At 42.2% G+C, this 23846-nt stretch overlaps 1 protein-coding gene across 1 annotated transcript; it reads left to right on the forward strand.

Moving 5' to 3' along the window:
• Window positions 1–12937: 12937 nt before the first annotated feature.
• LOC136452393 (uncharacterized) lies at window positions 12938–16639 on the forward strand. Its single transcript, XM_066453006.1, has 9 exons — window positions 12938–13149; window positions 13305–13416; window positions 14774–14810; window positions 15076–15145; window positions 15288–15392; window positions 15605–15755; window positions 15844–15926; window positions 16034–16127; window positions 16224–16639. Exons 1-9 carry the CDS (start codon window positions 13125–13127, stop codon window positions 16294–16296), a joined length of 750 nt encoding a protein of 249 aa, XP_066309103.1. The 5' UTR covers window positions 12938–13124; the 3' UTR covers window positions 16297–16639.
• Window positions 16640–23846: the final 7207 nt, after the last annotated feature.

The raw sequence follows: 23846 nt of genomic DNA on the forward strand, positions 1-23846 counted from the left end.
AAGGCTGTCATTCACAATGAACCTATAGGCGAGTTAGAATAGATCATCATCATAAATAGAGGCTGCCAATCTCACCTCATGCGCTGGAGATGCTGGTTCATTGGCATGTCTCCCGTCAGGATCTCCTCTGCCACGCGCTTACCTCAGTTACCTTCGTCGGCCATGAGAAATGATTAGATCTATAGAAGAGAAGAAGAGAACCGATGTAGGGTTTTGGCGAATGGAAGAGAGTGAAGGAACAATTGCGAATAGAGAAGTGTTTGAGGCTAAAGCCCTCGACTGGTATTTGAAGACATGAAGCAAAGAGGCAGACGCCTCGGGGCACACAAAAGGCAACTACAATTAATAGAAGGCGAAATGCCACTTCACCAATGTCGAAGAGAATGCAGTGCCAGATGACTTAGGATGGAAGATCGAAGGGCTCCCTTAATAAAGGCTGTGTTTTCAGACCTAGATAGAATTAAAGCCAAGGGTCTGGAATCGACTATTTTCAAAATTGGTTCTTCATCCGGAACAAAGGACGACTTTCGAGAAGGCTAGGAACAAATTACCCTTGATGACCAAGGGCAAAAGGGCTGATAGAGTCACCTTATAAACCCACGCATAGCCATAGTACAGTGTCTCCCTTGGAAGTTCAAACCAGATTGAGGTGTGTTATGCTGAAGTTTACAAGAATTCTGTGATGAATAGCTTGGAAGATTTGTGATGCCTTTAGATACACGCTTATGTAAAGCATTGAAGCCCACAAACCGAGGATTGCAATGTTATGATTGAGAGGTCAGGAATGAGCAATTCTCTGAGAGAGGTTTGGTTTGGAGAGCAAAATTGCCAATCAGGTCAAAGGACAGCAAATCTGGCAAACATAGTTGACTAATTGAGAAGGACCTTATCGGATCAAGCGTTGTGCGCTGGGTAATATTTATATTTTAGAAACACTAAAGAAGGATTCGGCAGAGCGATCGAATGGGGAATATTTGAAGGAATATTACCCTAACATTTGGATTAATACTGGGCAGCCAATTTGCTCGATTGATAGCTCTAATAGCCAGTACCACGAGGGTATCGCTTCTAGTGCAAAAATAAACCCAGAAGGGTAAAAGCTGGTACAACGTGTGTCGCCCACAAGAGCAAAGCAAACATGAACAAAGTAATGCACGTAGCATGGAGTACGGAACAAAAGAAGAAATCGTCCAAGACAGAGGGATTGTTTGCTAATATCACATATTATAGACTATGGGACAAGGAACACTTTGGCTATTATATATCATTGGCTTCGAGAAGTGATCGACATCGAACCATGGCCAGAGCTAATTCTGCAAGGGAGAGACATTCAGCAAGATTCTAGCCATGCCGATCAATTGAAGCGAGTCATTTTTCGATCCCTAGCTGTGGCCATACATATATAGTCCACGGGGGTAGATCTCATCAGCGGTATGAATTTGAAATCAGATACGGAAAGGGGTCGATGCTCTGAGGATTCAGGTAACAAAAAACGAAGAGATAACAGATTCAAACTCATTGCTCTCCCAAGTTACAGAATGCCATGAGATAGATACAAAAGATTTATATTTACCAGCGATCAACACACTAAGGCCTCTTTGGATTGAAGGGAGTTTGAATCCCCACAAGGCCAAAAGTCATCATGAACCAAGTCACATCGGACCATTGGTAAAATTGCGACAAGAAAAGGAAAGGTTGCCTGACTAGCGGATAACCACAGGTTTCTGGGTGACTGGGCAAGCCGCTAGAAAGAAGCTTGTGGTTCTCCCGATAGGCATTTGATGGAATGAACAAAGGAAAAGTGTCCACACATTCTAGCCCTTGCAAACACTGGAATAGTTCTGCGAGCATGGTGAGAAGACGTAGGTGCGTCACAAGACTTCTTCTAGCCACAACGGCTGATCCTCTTGCTCGATAATGTGCTAGAATGGGCGACACAATCACCCTATGCTCAAGAATTCTTCTAACCGCTCAAGATCCTTATCGCAAAGAGATGGGCCATGGAGGGTCTAACGGGGTTGGGAGCACTCGAAAAGATAGATGGAAGAAAAACATGGCTAAAATGTCGAGTTGCTCTCGCTAGGGTCAGATGAGCATTTTATAGCCAGTCCGGGAAGGTGAATCCAAATGCCCGTGAAACAGTGGTGCTCTTGCAAAGGTTTTGAGGCATAGGCTCATGAATGGATGTAAGCGGCGACTGTGGCAGAACCTCCTAAATTATAGGACCCACATGCACCTATCACTGTCCAACGACCTCTAACAACCATGCATATGTTCCTGGTAACTTAAGAAGACTGTCGGGTGTCCTCGGGGAACCTCGAATCATCCATGATTTCTAAGCAGGATCCTATTACAGAGTCATTGCAGCATTACAACATTTATTCAAATATCTACATCAGAGTAAAAATAATGGAAGTCTTACAATAACATAATTTACAACACAGTAGTTTCAAACCTCACAACTAAGTTCGATGATTATTACAACACAAAATAGTGGAGTGGCATTATAATATAATACAAAACACACAATGAAACTGCCCTGCCCAAGGGCCACACATTTACTTCTCATCGTCAGATCAAACAATAGTCATGCAGCATGATCCAAAATAGATCTGCTCATGAGGCTCACCTGCAACAAGGGTCAATGAACTCTGAGTACAAAAGTACTCAACAAGACTTAGCCAAAATAAGAACTGATAAACTTAGGAATGCAGGCTTAGGGATTCAAGGTATAGCTTTAGCAATGATCAAAGTTATTTTTGCGTAAAAGCTCTTTAACAAAATTCTTTATTTCAACATATAAAACTTTATAAGAACCACATATGAATCTGCCATAATCCATAATGAGATCATGAACTTCATATCCAACATCTTCTCGAACCATCCTTAAGTTCCAGTTATTAAACTACGATGATGAATAGAGAAGTGAGTCTCCATAACCGAGGAGTAATGATGATTCGAACCGATTATAAACCCAGCTGGGGATTCCAGACCACACGACATATGCAGGTCCCCGACCTACATATATCAACCTACTCTCAGATCCTCTAAAATAAGAATGGGTCCGCGCCACCCGAGAATACAGTACTCCACCAATCCAGCCCATTGCCACGTGGGTACACGCTATTCCTGCCATCTCTCCACTCCTAGTGCGTGAGTAGCCATTCTCGTAATAGAATTACCAAGTTAAGGCTTACCGGAGTATGTGGTTAGTACTACAAAGTCTCACCACACACAGTTCAACAACGGACGGACCTTAACCGACACAGGCGGAAAGGACCCGCTCACAAGACGTCCATGTCTTGTGGCTCACACACACCTAGTCCACCCGGTCTAGATTTATTACTCCACATGCTCATATTTTATGATCACATAATTAACCAGAGATCCATTTAAAATTCTTAGGTGACAGGTAATCACCCGACTAAGCATGACTAAGCATATCTAGACATTTATGGATAAAACAGGTAATCAAGGTAGATATGGAAAAACAATGTTCGTAATGCACCAATTAGGCTTTACTTAACTCTTAATCACTTAATGTAGTATAGAAAAGCAAAAGCGAAATTAATTTGTAAAACACAAGGTAGGGTTGTATGCATCCGGGGCTTGCCTTTGTTGACGGAAAAGTCCGATTCCTGCGACGTTCCACAAGTATTCGATCCGACCTCAATAGACGGACTAACCTCCTCAGCAATTTGATTAACTATCACATGTTCACCTTCGTTCACTACACGTAGTAACAATGCCATGTTTAACATGATGCGGAATACGAAACACGATGCTTGATGATGGATGCAAAAATTAACAACTGGAATACAATTTTCCTTCGCGGTACAGTTACAATTCAAACTAACTAAATCTTTCCAGAATACTAACATCAATTGCCAAAGATCATTATCAACTAATGACCCAAGGACATCACTCAATCAAAAATTCAAACAAAACCTAAATCACTAAAGGTTACTATTTGCTTTTATGAATTAATTAAGAATTATGAAATAAATCAACTTGTTCCAATTGGCCTCAAAATTTTTGTAAATGTTCATCACATGATAACTAAGTGGAAAAACAATTTTCATAATTTTTGGACAATTAAATAAGCCTAGAAAAATCATGGAAATCTATTTATTAATAAATTGAGCAATTTTCATCACATTCAAAAAGTGTTGGAAAATAACATCTCATATTTTTATTAAATAAAATACATCACAGATAGGTCACACAAAAATTTTCATAATTTTTGGACCTCTAAATAAATCTACACAAAAATAACAAATTACATCACTATTCATTCAAATATGAAAATAGAAAAATTCCATTTGAACACTAAGTCACTGACAAATGGACCCCACTTGTCATCTTCAACCTCCAGCGCTGACTCCGGTGACACGTGCGCTGACCGGCGATTCCTCGCCGACGACGAGGTTGCCGGCGAAGGCAAACGCACCAACGTGCTCCCCACGACTATGCGCACCTACAAACGTCCTTAGTCGCACCGATTACGGCTCTACACTAACTCAACGCCGGCCATGGCGGACGTGGTGGCACGGCTGTGCTACGCCAGCGACAGGAGCCCGGTAGCGATTGAACAAAGTGCACAAGAAGTATCAGCAGCTCACCCCGCACATGTTGGAGCAAAGATCGAGACTGGAGGAGCAACGGAGAGGTGGGTCGACGTGTACAGCAACCACGGCGGCGCAAACGACGGTGATGGTGATGCTCCGGCGACTACAGTGGACAGAAGGACCAATCAACCAGTGATAAAGTATCACGGGCATAAGGCGAAGCTGACGGTACGCTCAACAATGACAAAGACGCACCGTGAAGCTCCAGCCACAGCGAATCGTGCTCGACGGAGATGCTCCCGGCCGCGAGGAAGAAGAGCGTGCACGGCAGTTTCTCGACAAAATCAAGCTAAATTGGTGGGTTGGCTGGGCGCGTAAGGATAAGGCGGAGCTATAGCAAGCTTTTGCGGTGACTGGAACGCGCTGAGACGACGGCACAAGCTCACCGGAGATGGACGGTGGCGACGGAAGAAAACAGAGGAAGAGAAGAGAAGAACGACGGCAATGCTCTGGCTATAAAGACCGACAAGGAAGCAAAGAGAAGCCACACAGGAGCCATTCCCATGCCAGCACGACGCCAAAGACGGCCACGACGTGCCTAGAACGCCGAAGAAGGCCCACCGGCAATGTAGCTTAGGCAGTGAACACTGTTCACAGTATTTACAAGATTGCCATTCGCTTTAAATCCCAAATTACTCCCAAATTTGTAGAACAACTCAAAAATCTCCAAAAATAAAAGTTGTTCAAAATTCAAAGTTCTACAACTTTTCTTTTATAACTAACCCCTAATTCGGTCTACATTTTGAAATGGACTTTTGAATTCAAATAGGTGACATTTAACGAATTACGCCTTTTCGAATTACTTCAAATTTTTCATAACAACATTGAAATCTCCAAAAACAAACTTTGTATAACTTAACAAGCTCTACACTTTTGCTTTTGGGCTCAACCCCAAAATATGCTTAGATTTTGAAATGAGTTTTCAGGGTAGGATTTAAATACTGAAAATCAGGGTTTTCTGGAAAATTCAAATCCAAACCAAGTTTTGACTTGATTCAAACAATTCAATTCAACACTCATAACACAAATGTAAACTTATTTTAGTGAATGCATATCAAAGTTTGCAATATGACCAAATGCCTTGCAATGCAAATGATGACATGTCCTGTTTTTAATATTTAAACACCTAGGGTGTTACAACGACAAACGGTGGACCCCAGGTCAAGGTTCTCTACCCGTGACTGTAGACCAATCAAGAATGCAGACAGGATAATTTTGGAATAAAATTACTTTTATCCCAAAATTAGGGGGCATGTGTTTACACCAGAATTTGAAAGGAGGATCTCAAGAGCTCAAGAACTCCCAAAATTATGTCAGCAAGGAATCAATTACGTGCGGATCGGAACTAGCTGATTCGGATATAGTGCTAGAATCGGCTTTCTTCAGATAGCGCTAGCAGATAACGACAGAGACTATGATCGGCGCTGGGACGAGACATGCTGGACTCTACAAAAAGGGAAAGATTAGAGTCCAAGTTGTCTTAAATTAGGAATGTTTTAATTATGCTAAAGATCGTATTGAGTCATACTCGAGCAAGATTCGTTTTTAGGCTCTGGGTATAAATACCAAACCCTGGCTATTGTAAAAGACATCAATCAATCAAATACAAAGTCAATTACTTTTTCGGCTCTAGCCACCCCTTAGGAGTAGGAGTAGAGTAGATCTCGGCGAGTTCTTCAGCGAGTACGGCTGTATCGATCTGGTCGACCTCCACTGCTTGTCTGTAAGTACCGTCATGGTTTATACCTCTATTCGTATGGCTGCATCGATCCGGTCGACCCCCACTGCCACTCTGCTATAGGCTAGTTATCGATTCTTGTCTAATTCAAGTATGGCCTGTGTGATTCTGTCTCACACCCCACTGCTTGAATTAGATCAAGGTCAAGTTATCGGCTCTACCTTAGTATGGCAGTCTTTTGTAGATTCATTAACTTACCGATATTGCTTATTGCTTTTATTGTTTATCTAATTACAATAATATCACTCTGCCCGATTGAGATTGATTTAGATCGGTCTTATATCTTATTTAATTCATCGTTTGCTAATCTAAAACTGATCTAATCTACATCTTAAGCGACGAGTTATGTTTTTCATCGGCTGTTTTGCATCAATCTTAATCGTGCATAGCGTGCAGTTAAGGCATGTTCGATCTTGAGTAGATCCATTAGTTAATGAAAACCGTTCCATGGCCCATCATCACGTCCTATGGGATTCTACCTCTCACCCCACTGTTGGCACCATGGAGTGGGTATCGTTAGTTAGTAGACCCGTTTCTGAAAAGGCATGACCTTAACTGTGCGCTATGCCTGAATCGGCTGTTTAGCCGATATCGAATGCTTCCACGAACAGTTCACATTATGAGATCATTGAAGTAGAGATAAGTTGAAAGATGTGTTAGCCCTATGATCTTGTTATTGTATTACGGCTTGCATGATTCTGCCTCATGCCCCACTGATATTAGTAATGAGTTAGGGTCATCAAGTCTATTGTTGTTTCTATGACCTACATGATTCTGCCTCATGCACCACTGGTTATGGCTATAGATGAGATCTAACATGTTCATTAGATTTATCTTTATTAAATGGTTAAGTGGTGTTGAATTATTTCTTTAAATAAAAGGGGTTCGGTTACTTGTAATCATTGGCTCAGTATAAACCAATCATCATTGATATCTTATTGCCATTGATTAATATGTGCTTAAATAACATTTATCCTGAATGATAATCGATACTTCTTATACATCTACATGAGCTTTAATCGATTCATTCTTGTGAATATGCTGGAATCGGCTATTTAGTCGATTTTCTCTTATATCGGCTCTCAGAGCTGCACATTCAGAACTGTCTGGCAACACCGGCACGTTTCGCCCTTAATTACTGATAAGCTTTCTCTCCTTGTCAATTGCAGGGTCAAATTGACTGGCACGTCTCGGGAGGATTGCGCAGGATCGACCACCATTGCGCTGAAGCCAGACGGATCTGCTCTAGTGAGCAGACCCTTCCGGCTTGCTGCGTGTGTCCTCGGCACGGAGGCGAAAGTTCTGTGTCGACGGGATGTTTTTGCAGATTCTTTGGTTTTAGTTTGTTACTATCATCATAGCTGCCATCGATCTGGTCGAATCTCACTGTTATTGGTAACAGATTAGATTTAGAGCGTTTGTAGATTAGTTTGTATCAGATAGTCGATTCGCTCGCGTGCTATATCTTTTGCTGGTTAGATTCATCGGCTTAATGATTCATACTGATAATATCCACCTAGATGATGATCTCATTTACATATACGTGCACTGTATCTGTCAACATAAAATTAATTGCTACCCACGAGCTTTACAGTCCGAAACAGCCAATTTCTGTTCGGATCGGCTATTTAATCATTCTTCCCGTATGGCTACTTCCGAAGCGGCACACTTGGAACTATCTAGACACAGACCGACATGTTCTACCTTAAATTATTGATAAACTTTCTCTCTTTGTCAATTGTAGAGTTAAATTGACCGGCACGTCTCGGGAGGAATATGAAGGATCGATTATCCTTGTGTTGAAGCCAGACGGATCTCTAGCTCCATCAAGCAGACCCTTCCGGCTTGCTTGTGTGCCTGGCACGATTGACACATTTTCATGCCGACAAGTATCGATATATTTATTTATAAATAGCGTGGCACCTATTCGCTTCTACTAGAAGCTGCAGCGGCTGCAGCTGTGAACACATCCATTTTCTACTGTGCACCCTGATAGGAAGTGCTTGCTGAGCACTGCACCCCTCAACACAAACTGAGCTGCCTAAGCTGCAGCCGCTCCTAAAAAAGGGCAGCCTCTTCAGACAATCGGCGTGTTCGCTGGTTGGCTTCTGGGCTGATTTGGACTGGCTGGTGCTGGTTTTTTGTGAGAAAAAAATACTGCTGGCCGATTGAATAAGTCTAGCTGAAACCAACAAGCGAACAGGGTGAATATATATACGGTGAGTACTACAAAATTCTTGGAATGTAATGTTTGAAATTAGATAGCTATATATATTTGGTTTACCTGGACCAGCAACTAGACCAAGTTGGCTTAGATGTCTGTTTCTTGTCGATGCCCAAGATACCTTCAAGATATTTCAGGAATCTTCCACTGTACATACATAATACATATGGAGCGGTACCCATATGCAGGGCTATCAGGAATTTCACCAGATGGGCCTCTCTCAACTGACAAACACTGATCATATATACTCCCCTGTCCTAGACAGATTAGTGGTGACAAAAAATAACCCTGGTGCTGATCATATATACTTCATTATTACAGATCGAAAAATATACACATGGATCCAACCTGGTGTTCTTATGGACGGATGTGGAGTGGGTTTAATGTAGATGGCCCATCTAACTAGTCTTTATGAGACAAATTCTGAACGATAGCATGGAGTACCTCTGGTGCTATTCATCCATTTACATCCGTTGTAACTTTTGATCATAAAAGGACAAGACAGGAGGGTGAAAAACAAGCTTTTTACATCAAAATTTGGAAAGAAGAACGCGGGAACTTGAAGTTTTCAAGATTGTGTCATCAAGGAATCGATTGCATAAAGATCAATATCAGCTAATTCAGATGCAGTGTCGGAATCGGCTATTTTATGGATGATGTCAGCAGACAACATCGACGGACTACGTACGGATGGCGTCATGGAGAAAAATGTCACACTCTACAAAAGGAAAAAGGATTGGAGTCTAAGTTATCTTAAATTAGAAATGTTTTCTTTTATTTCAAAGATTGTATTAAGTCGTGTTTGAGTAGGATTCATATTTAAGTCCCTGGTATAAATATTGGACCCAGATTATTGTAAGAAGACATCCAATCAATCAATATCAATTACTTTTTTTCGGCTTTATGCCAACCCTTAAGAGTAGAAGTACTGTAGATCTCGACAAGTTCTTCAACAAGAAGAGCTACATCGGTCCGGTCAACCTTCGACTTGTCTGTAAGTACCGTCATGACTTATACTTCTGTTCGTAAGGCTGCATTGATCCGACCGACCTCTTACGAGCTCTAGTGTAAGCTAGTTATCGATCCTTATCTAGTTTAAGTACGGCTGCATCGGTTAAGTTCGACCTCCACTGCTCGAATTAGATTAAGCTCAAGTTATCGGCTCTACCTAAGGGTGTCATCCTTCGGGTAGATTCATTAAGTTATCGATTTTGTTGATGTTCTTACTGTCATTACTTTCAGCAATATCAACCTGCCCGATCAAGATCGATCTAGATCGGCCTCACATCCTTTTAAGTCCATCGTTTATTTTACCACATTGCGATGTTTATTACTTTAAACGATGAATTATGTTTTATCGGTTGTTCTACTTCGATCCTGATTATGCATAGCACGTGGTCAAGGCATATCTGATCTTGAGAAGGTTTGCTAGCTAGTTGAATCTAGTCTATAGCTCGTTATTATGACTGTAACGATCTGGTCGATCCCACTGTTAGCACTTTAAATTAGAGTATGCTAGCTGGTAGATTTGCTTTCGATCAGGCATGACCTTGGCTGTTTGCTATGCCTGTATCGGCTAAATAAACCGATCGCCCGTGCTTTAACGCTTACAGTGTATCTTCATGATTCTGTTAAATGTGAATAAATCTATTTACTTTAAAAGTTTAATTTGTTATCTTTATTATGGCTGTTATCGATCCGGTCGAACCCTACTGTTAAGGATAACATGTTAGATCTGATGAGTTTATAGATCTGTCTATGTTAAATAGTCGATTGTTCACATGCTGTAATCCTTTTTCTACCCGAATCGGCTATTTCAGCCAATCTGCCTATGCTTTCACAGATATGGCATGCTTTCATGAACCTATTAAAGTATGGTCAGTTCTATAGATTTTCTGGTTCTAGACTATCATTATCATCATAGCTGCATCGATCCGGTCGAACCTCACTGTTGACGGTAATGGGTTAGATCTAGATGGTTCGTAGGTCTGTTTATATCAAACAGTACATTGTTCACGTGGCATATCCCTTTTCACCAAATTCATTGGCTCTACACCACATATTGATCGAATCTAACTTAGCCAGTGATGTATCTTCGACGTATACATGCTAAGAGCTTAAGGGAAAGGAGCATTAAAATTGGGTGCATTATATTAAATTAATCATGACCCGACGAGCGTTACAATTCTTAACAGCAGATTTCTTCTCGTATCGGCTATTTAGTCGATTTTCTCGTCTGGCTGCTCCTGAAGCGGCACCCTTGGAATTGTCTGGGCAAACCCGACATGTTCCACCTTAAATTATTGATAAACTTTCTCTCCTTGTTAATTGCAGGTTAATTGACTAGCACGCATTCGGAAATTCGTAGGGTCGATTGGTCCTGTGTTGAAGCCAAGCGGATCTTCAGCCTTGCTCCATCAAGTATATCATTCTGGCTTGCTGTGTGTTGACATTTTCTTGTCGACACAAGCCTCTTGCGAACTTCCCAGAGGGGCAAAAAAAACACAAAATATTCTGCCTTTTACTTGCTAAATATACTCTTGTCCATAAGAACATTTCCTCACCACCCAGACAGTGAGGCATTCACCGCCTTTATTTTATTTTACTTCATTTCACACAGGGAATTAGTAGGAAAAATCCATGTATAGTTATATGCTTCCTTGTCAAATCGGTTAATAAGGTTATATATAAATATACAATATTCAGGAATTGTGCCGGGTTAGTGGGCATTAGTTCCTGATGAAGATCAAAGAGGGGAAATTGGGTGGTTATAGATAGCTAGGCGCGGCTGAAAGGGGGTTCCTAAGCAATATTTATATATTTTCCTTTTGGAAAATAAAGTAATATTTTTATATTTCCGGTTCTCCCTCCACTGCCGAGGCTGCATCGATTCGAATTCGCTCCGGCCATGTAACACAAATGCATCCATGCCTCCTTGATCCTGCATGGACAGAGCATAGCTAGCCTGCTAGGAATTGGCATAGAGAGAGCTAGGCCCTTGCTGGGACCTGTGTGATGCTGTGCTCTGTGTGCCACCTTGTTCCTCTATAATCCTTGTCTCAGCACTGTCGTCACGTGCACGCACACTGTGGCTTCCTGCAACTGATCAGGAATGTAGTAAAGGCCACACAAATTAATAGTGCATGGAAAAATATTCTGTGCAAGCCACATATTCGGTGGAATTGTGAAAACTCTCTAAAAACATATTTATGAGTTTTTTTTTTTCAAATGGTGCACATCCATATTGCATTTTTAGATTTATATTACCATAAAAGTTGATATTCGAATTCAATCTTGAAAATTCATACAAAAATAACAAATCTTAGGTGCATATATATGCACTAGATAGAAGACAGATTCCTTCTAGTGCATATGCAACTAAATTTATTATTTTAGGTACAATTTTTTACAAGAGTTTGTATCGCAACTTTTGCGACAATATACACCTATTACGGATGTGTGTCGTTTTAAAATTTTTGAAATCTCCTAAGTATATTTTTCTAGGGGGGTTTCACGATGCCACCAAAGATGTGATTCTTCGGACCGAATATTTTGCCATAAAAACAGGACTATTTATATGTTTTTTTGATAAATTATCACCCACAAAATGAAACCTGTCACTTTTCTAACCATCAAATTGAAATCCAATAGCTTCGATGCATCCTTCCATGCATGATAGCAAAAGTGTGATAAAATTGTACCTGATCTTCTAGAATATTTTATTTATGTACCTAGACATTCTATTTTAATTTGCTGTCGAGCTCTTTTTCTTAGACAGGAACATGCAAACAATCTGATAATTTTTTTCTTGGACTAATTCATTTTATTTCGCTACAAATAATATTATTTCACTGCAATAATATTTTATCTTAGACCTTCTATTTCTGTACCTAAATTCACTGCACCAAATTTTTTTTTCTTGGACTAGAGCACACTGCAAATCTGAAGTCGATTCACACAGAAACAGAACACGGAGCACTGCATGCAACTGCTAGAGTGAGATTCTTCTGCTCCCGTCTCAACCAAAAAAGAAACAGAGGAGAGAAGAATAAAAAAAGAAAAACAAAGGATCCGTTCCCTTATAGGCCCTTAGCTGTAACAAACTAGCAATCCCGTTCCCGGCCGGCTCTCGATCGCTTTCCATGCGACGCGCGCCCGGATTCGCTTCGCACGACGCCCCGCAGGCCGCAGCGACGCATGGCGGGCGCCCGGCCGCCAGCCAGCATCAGCCTGAAGGCTGGTGCTGCTGGCTGTTCATATTATTCGATGGCCTCGCCGTCCCTGTCGAGCTCCCACTATAAATAGAGGTCAATTGGGCCTGTGCACTTCGTACTTGCGACAGCAGCAACCACCAACAAGCCAAGCAACAAGCTTTCACTTGAGCTAGCCTCGTACTCGTACTTGCAGTAGCAGTCCGTCGTCTCCATCGCCGGCCGGTGGCTCGTTCGATCTTGTAGCTACCTTCCAGTGGTGGTGGTGCTCGATCTCTAGCTAGGCACCAGCGGCAGCGGAGAGCCGGAGATCGATCGACACCATGAGCTATGGGAGCAGCTCTTCTGGTCTGTGTGTTCCATTGCTGTCGTTCTTGCTCTTTCTTGTGTCTGGCTGTTACCTGTTAATTAGCTATAGCTCCATGGCTTCTGCATGGATCCAATCCATAGATCATGTGCATGGTTAACTAACTAACTAACCTAGGCCGGCCATGGATATGCAGGCGGGCGAGGGGGGCGCCGTGTGGAGTACGGCCGGACGTACGTGGTGAGGCCCAAAGGGAGGCACCAGGCCACCATTGTGTGGCTCCATGGCCTCGGCGACAATGGCGCCAGGTATGTAAACACCAAACCATAACCATCCTTGTTTACAGGGGTTAATTTTTGCTCACTGTTTTATCTATTTATTACACTAGCTAATAATATAAGATGATCTCGATCGATCGATATTTCCAGAGTAAGATATCGATCGATCAGACAGCTAGCTGGGTATACTACGTGCTAGTCTGAATGCAACAAAGACATGTGAAGTGGACCGATTGGTGAGACGAAATGCATGGGAGAGAACACATGTCGATCGATGCATATGATACACGCTAGCTAGCTACTCCACATCACTTTATTCCCTCCCCCATTGCTACAAATAGTTGGTTGATAGCCAGGGCCACACCCTACCATTTGTGTCCATGCATGCATATATTTCCTAGGATTGTGCTACTATGCTGCTTCTTCTACTTCTAGCTTGCTACCTAACAAACAACAATGAACCATGCACGCGGCCATTGGCTTTTCCTCCGGTACAAGAAGACTACAATACAAGAGGGAGGGGATAAGGAAGCAGGAGCTAGCTGACGTTAGTTGCGCCACTCTTTCCCAAAAAGAAAGCACTTCATGCACGTCCCATGCTCCGTTCGCTTATGCTGAAATGTTGTGAGAGAAAAACACTGTTTCATGGCTGGAAGGTCGGTCGTGAAATTGAAGCTTCATTAATAGAAATTCTTTTATGGATGGAGGGCAATATATAAATACCAATACAGATTAGATTAAATATTGTTGGTTTGCTCATGCAAGCTAACAAGGTTCTGTCTGCCGACCAGAACAATGCATCAAGCACCTCAGGTTTTTGTGATTGATGTGGGCATTAAATTAAATTATTACCCAGAATTTCCTGGTGTATGTCTTGTCCTGCTCTCGCTCTGAGTTTCGGGCGCAAAGCAAGGAATATGCCTGGCATGATATTTTTGCTTTAATTCCCTCAATATGCATGTGCAAACTGTCCAAAGTGTCAGCTTCCTTCAAATGTTCTTTCTCCACTTGTGTGTGCGCTCTTTTCAAATCAAGATAGGCTAATTTATATAACAATTGATCAGCTGGATTGGTTCCTAGCCTCGTTCCAAGAAAACCAAACGAGCCCTAATATAAACAGCGTGCTTAATTTTGCGAGTAAGGATACTATTCCATTGCCAGATAATGTTAGGCCAGCTAGCTATAAGATTCAGTAAAGGCAAAGAGATTGAATCCTATGTAGATGTATGTGCTCCTAGAGCCCCTCAATCAATATGTAATGTAACAAACTGTCATTTCACACAAGCTACAGCTAAAATATCAGCACCAGTTGCTCGCTTGCTGCAATACTTCAGACACTGGCCTAATATGTTTTCCTTATCCTTTTCATTTGTGTTCCCATTTGCAGCTGGTCCCAGCTCCTGGATTCTCTTCCACTGCCCAATGTAAGAAATCATGCTACACTTTCACTTTTGCAATTGAGTTATTCATGCAGACACACCTAATACCTAGCTACTATTCCTCTATCTACATACATCTATATATAATATCTGCTGTTATCTACAGATTAATAAAACTCATCCACTTCACTAGATAGGAATAGGATAGCCATAGAATTGCCCCTGCATTCTAAGTTGACTGACTCTGTATTATTTTCCTTTATCTAAAAAAAAGTTCACTGACTCTAAAACCCATCTCATCCTTGTGCAGGTTAAATGGATTTGCCCTACTGCACCAACACGGCCTGTCACGTCTTTCGGTGGATTCCCTTGCACTGCATGTGGGTTTCTCAACTCTATATCCGACTTATCGACTTGGCTCAAAAGCCTGCAACTTTGCTTTCCTGATCGAGCTGCTAGGGTATTTTTTATGTGAGCAAGAAATGATTATCTGTTTTTTCTCTCTGAAACTAAATAAAACAGGGTTTGATGTGGACGAAACTTCATTGGATGGCCATGCTGATATCGAAGGGCTGGATGCTTCAGCCGCACATGTGGCAAACCTACTGTCGTCCGAGCCATCTGATGGTACTAGCTAACTTCAGGATAACACAATATATATAGCAGTAAAACAAAGGAAAACGCGTAAACAGTCCAATAGAAACCGAGCTGACAGGATACTACTTTTTTCGATTTTCCCCCCCTCAGAATTTATGCAATTTTATTTTTAGTTGAGTACGTCAAACATCGCAAAGAATACAAGTATCAATTGTTAATGTTGATGAAAATTGCAATGTCAGTGAGCCTTGGGATAGGAGGATTCAGCATGGGTGCTGCCGCTGCCCTCCACTCTGCTGCATGCTATGCTCATGGGAGATTCACAAACGGCATTGCCTATCCGATCAACCTCAGGGTCGTCGTTGGTTTAAGTGGCTGGCTTCCTTGCTCAAGGTATGATTTCCAGAAAATACGGTTATGTTTTTAATAGATTTTATTAAAATGCATCCTGAACCGACTGCTCTTATGTCTACTTGTTCAGGACCCTAAGGAGCAAGATTGAGAGCTCGCAGCTTGCTCTTAGAAAAGCTTCTAGCTTGCCAATCCTGCTCAACCATGGAATAGGTTAGCATTGATGTGTTTTGTACGTAGTGGGTGGATGTGTTTAAATTTGTTAATCTATTGCAAACTCTAAAGATCTAAAAATGGTTTATTTCTTTATGCTTTTGCAGCCGATGAGGTTGTCACCTACAGGAACGGCGAGAGGTCGGCTGAGATTCTACGGAACTCGGGATTCCAGTATACCTATTTCAAACCCTACAATGGGTACTGATATTGTCCAATTTTGTCAAGAACGCTTTTAACATCAGTTTTTCCCCAGAGATTAAGAAGTGACAAAATGTTCTCTTTTTTTTTATGCAGACTTGGTCACTATACTATCCCTGAAGAGATGGACGACGTCAGCAAGTGGCTCAGGTCAACGTTGGGACTTTGAGCGCCCACGTGGCTAATCTGAAAATTAAATATGTTGGCAGTGCGATGGCTTTAATAGCGATATACATAGAGAGAGGTATTGACAATATGCAGAAGGTTGATAGGCTATGTGAATTGTGAGTTGACTGTCATGGATTGGTAGGCTGTAACGTGTAACACCATGTCCTTTCCTCATTGATACATACCATGTTAGTTTTACCGGTAATGTACCTTGTTTCTACCACTAAAAAGGATGCCTGTAATGTAGTATTGTATTGCTTGTTTAGTTACTTCAGTAGTAATGTTCTTTACAGTTGTGCTCAAGATCAGCTTACTGCGTGTTAGGTTATATACATGTGAGTTTACAACATAACATATTTCCACAATCATTAAAAGACAAGATCAGACTTTGCAGCTTCAATGTTCAAGTATTACAGCATTACAATGAGCAAATGTCAACAAAATTCATCACTAAGTACCACACCAAGTCAACAAATAGAGCAATCTGTTAGGATCATAAATGTGTACCTCTCTGTGTAACCGTAGATCCGGTGTGAGCCTTCTCACCTAATTTGCGAAGATTCACCGCTCTGTCCATGGTGCCGCAGCAGCTTGGACGCCAGTGTAGAGGCAGCTCCGGCTCGGTGAAGTCCGTAGTGGTACGGTGATGGCCCTGCAGGAGCTACGGCGGTGGTGGCGAGCTCATCCCGTCGCTGGCAGCACGTCTTTAGGATCGGTTTAGGGTTTTCTCTGTAGGTAGGTAGCGGCTCCGTTCAACCTCGTGACCCGAGCCCAGTTCCCCACTCCTCTATATATATGTGCTGTGCGATAGGGGCCCACCAACCAGTTAGGGTTGGGCTCCCCCGATCAGGGAGCAGAGGCAAGGGTCCAATAGGCCGTTGGGCCTATTGGTGGAGATCAACTAACATTCTCCCCCTTGATCTCATTCCATCTTTCAATTTCATATCATTTACTTTTGTTCATTCCATTACAGATTAGCGTATAGAGCATGTCTCATCGTCCTGGTCCATTGTCGATAGATTTAACAGCTACAACACACTACTATATTCTGAAATAGATACTAATCTTTGGGCCTTCTTTTGTCTAGGAATTTTAGGCTTTCCCTTAAACCCATGCTAGCTACATGTTCTCTAAACATGTTGGGTGGTAAGCCTTTTGTAAGAGGATCCGCGAGCATCTTTTCTGTACTTATATGCTCAAGACTTATGACTTGATCCCAGACTTTATCTTTCACAACATAATACTCTATGTCAATATGTTTGGCAGCACCACCTGACTTATGTTGTGAGCATACTGTACTGCCAGATTATAATCGCAGTATAACTTAAGTGGTCTATAGATGTCGTCAACCACCTTTAAACCGGGTATGAACTTCTTTAGTCAGTTCACCTGCCCGTTGCCTCATAACACGCTACAAACCGTCATACATTGTGGATGATGTAGTGACAGTTTGCTTAGAGCTTTTTCATGAAATAGCTCCCCTTTGCGAGATGATAGAAAATCCACATCTGCATATGTATTCACTCTCGCATAATCAGAATCTGAATATCCCACCATGTGGAGTGAATCAGATCTTCTATATGTCATCATGAGGCATTTTGTTCCTTGCAAATAATGCAAGACTTTCTTTACTAATTTCAGTTTTCTATTCTAGAATTGCTCTGGAATCTACCAAGTAAAACCCAGTAACAAATGCCAAGTCAGGGTGCGTACATACTTGAGCATGTTGCAAGCTTCCGACAGCTGAAGCATATGGAACCACTTTCACTTTATCGATTGAGCTCATATTGGTTCCTGGGGCATTGAAAATCCCCATATCTGTCGTCCTTGACTATAGGAGCAGGTGAGGGACTACATTTGTGCATACTGAATTTCTTTAAGATCTTTTCCATGTATGCCTTTTGTGACAGTCCTTATACCCTTTTTCTTCTATCTCGGTGAATCTCGATCCCTAGAACGAACGAGGCTTCGTCAAGATCTTTCATATCAAATTTCTGTCTCCAGTAGTAGACTGACATCACTACTAGCAAGTAAGATATCATCTACATACAGGACAAGAAAGATAAACTTCTCATTCTTAAACTTTGTATTGACACAATTGTCCTCTACATTCTTTTTAAACCCAAAATTCTTTATTGTCTGATCAAACTTTAAGTACTACTATCTTGAAGCTTGTTTTAATCCATAAATGGATTTCTTTAGGCGTCATCCCATTCGTTCTTTCTTTTCATGACAAAACCTTTCGGTTGTGCCATGTAAATATTTTCCTCCAAGTCTCCATTGAGAAATGTCGTCTTTACATCCATCTGATGTAATTCTAAATCGTAATGTGCCACTAATGCCATTATGATTCTAAAGGAATCCTTACATGAGACTGGAGAAAAGGTCTCATTGTAATCAATCCCTTCTCTTTGCATAAAGTCTTTTGCCACAAGTCACGCTTTATATTCCTCTATATTCCCTTGAGAGTCAAGTTTTATTTTGTAGACCCATTATACAGCCTACTGTTTTGGCTCTTTTAGGAATTATTTCCAAGTCCCAAACTATATTGGCATTCATTGATTTCATTTCATCTTCCATGACCTCAAGCCACTTTGATGAATGATCATTTCTCATGGCTTCTTCAAATAAGGTGGGATCATCCTCTATTTGAAATTCCTCAGTGATGTACACTTCATAATCAGTAGGAATAGCTGATTTTCTAACTCTTTGAGACCTTCTAGGGGCCTCCACTTTTGGCACATCTTCTGTTTGAGGCTGTTGTTGCTCTCCCTCATGTGTGGCAATAGGTTCTATAGAATCCTGAAGAACATGTTCCTTATCGTCATTCATTGTTGCCACAGGTGGGATAACAATAGGTGCTGGCACCACAATATCTAGCAATGTCGGTGCAGCTATAGCAGGTAGTGAGAAAATTGGCTCATGAATCATTAGAGTGGGCGCTTACACCCGCTTCACTTCAAGGTCAATTTCTCGAGCTACCATGCTCTCCCTCATCAATTCGTCCTCTAGGAAGACAGCGTGTCTCGTTTCCACAAACTTTGTATGTCTCTCTGGACAGTAGAAAACGAAAACCTTTTGACTTTTCTGGGTAGCCAAAGAAATGGCACCTTACTGTTTTGGGATCTAACTTCCCAATATTTGGGTTAAATACTTTAGCCTCAGTAGGGCTCCCCCACACACACGCAAGTGGTTTAGTGAGGGTACACTTTCTGTCCACAACTCATACGGTGTTTTGGGCACCGACTTACTTGGTACTCTTTTGAGAATATGAATGGGGTTTTTAACGCCTCCATCCACAGGCTCAACTGTAAGGTGGAGTAACTTATCATACCGCCTACCATATCCATCATGGTACGATTGATTCTTTTAGCTACTCTATTCTACTGAGGTTCACCCGGTATAGAATACTGGGCTACTATGCCATTCTTTTAGGGTATGCCGATCGTAGTACTCCCCCACGGTCAGATCTGACTATCTTAATCTTTAATATCTTAAATTTATCCAATGCTTCTATTTTTTCTTTGATTGGATAAATATAGCCATAATGGGAGTAATCATATGTGAATGTTATGAACAGATCATAACCATCCACACTCTTTACAGGAAAGTTGACCACAGATGTCTGTGTAAATAATCTGTAAAATTCCTACGCTTCGTTTGTCATCTTTCTTAATCTTCTTTACATACTTTCCTTTTATGTATTCCCTGCATTGTTCTTAATCTGAGAGCTCTAATGGAGGAAGAATATCATTCTTAACTTGTCTTTCTATTCTCTCCCTCGAAATATAGCCTAAACAACAGTGTCATAATTTCGACAACGTATCGTGAGCTCTCTTATGCCACCATTTCCAGAGTAACACTCTGTCACCAGCTGCTTTATCAGCTGGGTAGCATATGTCTTTGAAGAGCCAGTGAACTAACTCTTTATTCTATCGAGGTACTCGGTGACTGTGTCACACTCTGGGATTGAGCCCACAATTGCAGGTTCAATCATATTCTTTATCACAGCCAAAACATTTCTTGTTGGTAGTGACCCACTTCCTATGCACAAAAGTCATAGGACTATCTTTTGGGATTCAAAATCCCTCTCTTTAGTTGCCTAAATGACATCATTCTCTTTTGTCTCCCTCACCGGTGCCACAAACTCAGTGGAACATGGTGAGGTGACTACCCAGTCCACCTTAGACAAGATGAAAACTAGGTCAAAATTTTTCTTATCATAAAAATAACACCATTTGCATGCTTTAATTCCAACGTTGGTCAAAATCAAAACATACAATTATTCTTATACACTAATTCTACATCACCGTTGGGCAGAAATAGAATTAATACATAAATCTTTAACTTTTGCAACTGTTCTTACACACTAATTCTACATCACCGTTGGGCAGAAGTAGAATTAATACATAAATCTTTAAAATTTACAACTCTTCTTATACACAAATTCTACATCACCGTTGGGCAGAAGTAGAATTAAAGCATAAATTATTAAAATTATGATATTGTTATTAACAACGTTGGTCAGAAAATAACAACATCATAATCATGTCAAATCTCTTTTTCTCCAATTAAATACCACATTGATTCAAAAATAACTGGAGAATCAACATTTTCTTTAGCAGCAGAAAAAATCTCTTTTTCTCCAATTAAATATCACATTGATTCAAAATAACTGGAGAATAAACAACTTCTTTAGCAGTGGAAAAATTTTCACTCAATTTCTTGAATTTTACCCACAGGGAAAATTTACTTTTTCTATTTTTCTTTTGAGCTATTTTTCATTTTCTAGAAATTAGCAATTACTGGAAAAGAAAAAAATCAAAAACTGATCTGGATTCTTTCACTGTTTTTGACCCAACCGGCAAAGCGGCCCACGGCCCACGTCCGTGCGCGCGTTGTCCCGCGCGCTCCCCTCGCGCCCAGGCCGCAACCTGGGCCTGGGCCGGGATTCCGGCCTCGCGCGCTCGCCCGCCTGGGCCGCGACGCTGGCCCGCGCATCTAGCGTTGTTGAATCCAATCGGACGGCCAAGCGGGCGTTTTGGCCGGTCAAAACCCTAGCGCCGCTCGGCTCCCCGCAACCCTAGCGCCATTAGCCCCTGCCTTTCTCTCTCTTCTTTCTCTCTTCGTCGCTTTCCTCTCCTCTCTCAACCGTAGTGATGAAATAGAGCGAGAGCGAGCAAGGCAAATGAGTGGAGCAGCGAGCCCCGGCGCTGTCGCCGCCCCCCTCACCGGCGTGCGCGTTCCCCAGCGGGTGAGCGCGCCGCCGTCGAGCGGCCTGGCCGCGGTGCCTCTGTGGCCGGATCCCGACGAGCAGTGCCCCCGGCCGGCCCTTTCTTTTCCCCGCGCGCCGACGTGCACGACGGCGAGGTAAGCCACCCCCTTCCCCTCTTCCCCTTTCGGTTTCTTTGGTTCATGTGCTCGGATTTCATCTGATTTGGGGATTAGGGTTAGGGTTTGGGGATGGAGTTTCACTGTTTTCTTTTTCCCTTGTTCCTCAATCGGATTTAGATCTTGTTTGCTTTTCTTTGTTTGACCGATTGGGTGGGTTAGGGTTTCATTTTCTTTTGATTTCTTTTCCTTTTCGGAGTTCATCCAAATGGGTTCCCTTCCCATCCGAATCGGTTCCTTTCCCCTTCTCCCTTTCTCCTTTCCCATCCCCTTCTTCTTTTCGATTTGGACTGTGTTCTTCTCTTTTCCGAACCAGTGGATGGGAATAGGGTTTAGATCTAGGGTTAGGGTTCGGAAAATGACCTACCCCTTTTCCCTTTCTCTGATTTGAGTTTTCTTTTCTCTTATCCAAACTGATGTGGGGAATTAGGGTTTGGATCTAGGGTTCCTTTTCTTCTTCCCCTTCAGATCTGAGCGGGTCTAAGCCGAATCCCATTTCTTTCTTTTCTTTTCGCTTGTTCACCCGAAAAGGGGATCTAGGGTTAGGGTTCGGTTTTCTTTTGATTTCTTTTCTTTTCTTATTTGTACCGAATCCCTCTTTTCCCCTTCCTTTACTTCTTCTCTGATCCAAACACGGATCTGTTCTTTCTTGCCGTGTCAGTGCGGCACTTTTCTCGCGCGGTGGCGGTGGTGACCGGGGTTCCAGTGACCTCCGCCACCCCCGGTCCCTTTTCCGTTTCTTTTACCCGATTAGGGTTAGAGTCACACAGAGGCAACCTGGCTCTAGTACCATTGTTAGGATCATAAATATGTACCTCTCTGTGTAACCGTAGATCCGGTGTGAGCCTTCTCACCCTTTGCGAAGATTCACCGCTCTGTCCATGGCGCCGCAGCAGCTTGGACGCCAGTGTAGAGGCAGCTCCGGCTCGGTGAAGTCCGTAGTGGTACGGTGATGGCCCTGCAGGAGCTACGGCGGTGGTGGCGGGCTCATCCCGTCGCTGGCAGCACGTCTTTAGGATCGGTTTAGGGTTTTCTCTGTAGGTGGGTAGCGGCTCCGTTCAACCTCGTGACCCGAGCCCAGTTGCCCACTCCTCTATATATATGTGCTGTGTGACAGGAGCCCACCAACCAGTTAGGTTTGAGCTCCCCCGATCAGGGAGCAGAGGCAAGGGCCCATTGGTGGAGATCAACTAACACAATCCTCAAAGTTGCAATTGGTACATGGGGGATATCTAATGCCAGGCGCTGTAATGTAGTATTGTATTGCTTGTTTAGTTACTTCAGTAGTAATGTTCTTTACAGTTGTGCTCAAGATCAGCTTACTGCGTGTTAGGTTATATACATGTGAGTTTACAACATAACATATTTCCACAATCATTAAAAGACAAGATCAGACTTTGCAGCTTCAATGTTCAAGTATTACAGCATTACAATGAGCAAATGTCAACAAAATTCATCACTAAGTACCACACCAAGTCAACAAATAGAGCAATCCTCAAAGTTGCAATTAGTACATGGGGGATATCTAATGCCAGGCGCAATCATACCTATTACCAATGTATATTCTGCAGTTGATCAGCTTCATCAATCTCAACTTGCATCGGAATCTGATCTGGCTGTTGTTGTTTGTGTCGCAAGTGTAAAGGTTTGAGGGACTACGTGCAATCATGTCAACATGAATACAAACATCAGAATACTGACGTGGCGCCTAATATGCAACAGTTTATCGTTTACTATATCCATTTGATGACAGTCTTTGTGCTATTCCAATGAAATATACTATCGCAAGAACAGCTATGATTTATGAACAGATCACCAGGAAAACTAGTCCTGGCCGACTGGCTCACCAGTCACCACCGGGAGCACTCGCCACCACACTACATATGCGTTCGGGAGCAGAGCAGGACTGCAAATCACCTTTGGAAAATAACAAAAATGTCAGAGCTAACCGGTTCCCGACTTCCTGAACATGTGTGACAGAATCCTGAGGATCGGCGATTGCTGCGATGTTTCCAGCCACACCTTCGGTTGGACGTAGCGACTCTTCATCTCACAGTGCACGCAACCTGGTTCTTCAGAATCACAGTTCAAGCAATAAGATTTTACACGATCAGAATCAAGTAAGCAATGGGCATTAGAGACCAATGATTGCCATGTATA

The sequence above is a fragment of the Miscanthus floridulus genome, chromosome 5 (assembly GCF_019320115.1).
Source record: "Miscanthus floridulus cultivar M001 chromosome 5, ASM1932011v1, whole genome shotgun sequence".
Classification (NCBI taxonomy): domain Eukaryota; kingdom Viridiplantae; phylum Streptophyta; class Magnoliopsida; order Poales; family Poaceae; genus Miscanthus; species Miscanthus floridulus.

Coding starts and splice junctions, on each gene's coding strand:
- LOC136452393 (XM_066453006.1), top strand. CDS start 13,125: ATGAGCTATGGGAGCAGCTCTTCTG. Junction 13,417..14,773: donor CTCGGCGACAATGGCGCCAG/GTATGTAAACAC, acceptor TCCCATTTGCAG/CTGGTCCCAGCTCCTGGATT. Junction 15,927..16,033: donor CCTGCTCAACCATGGAATAG/GTTAGCATTGAT, acceptor ATGCTTTTGCAG/CCGATGAGGTTGTCACCTAC.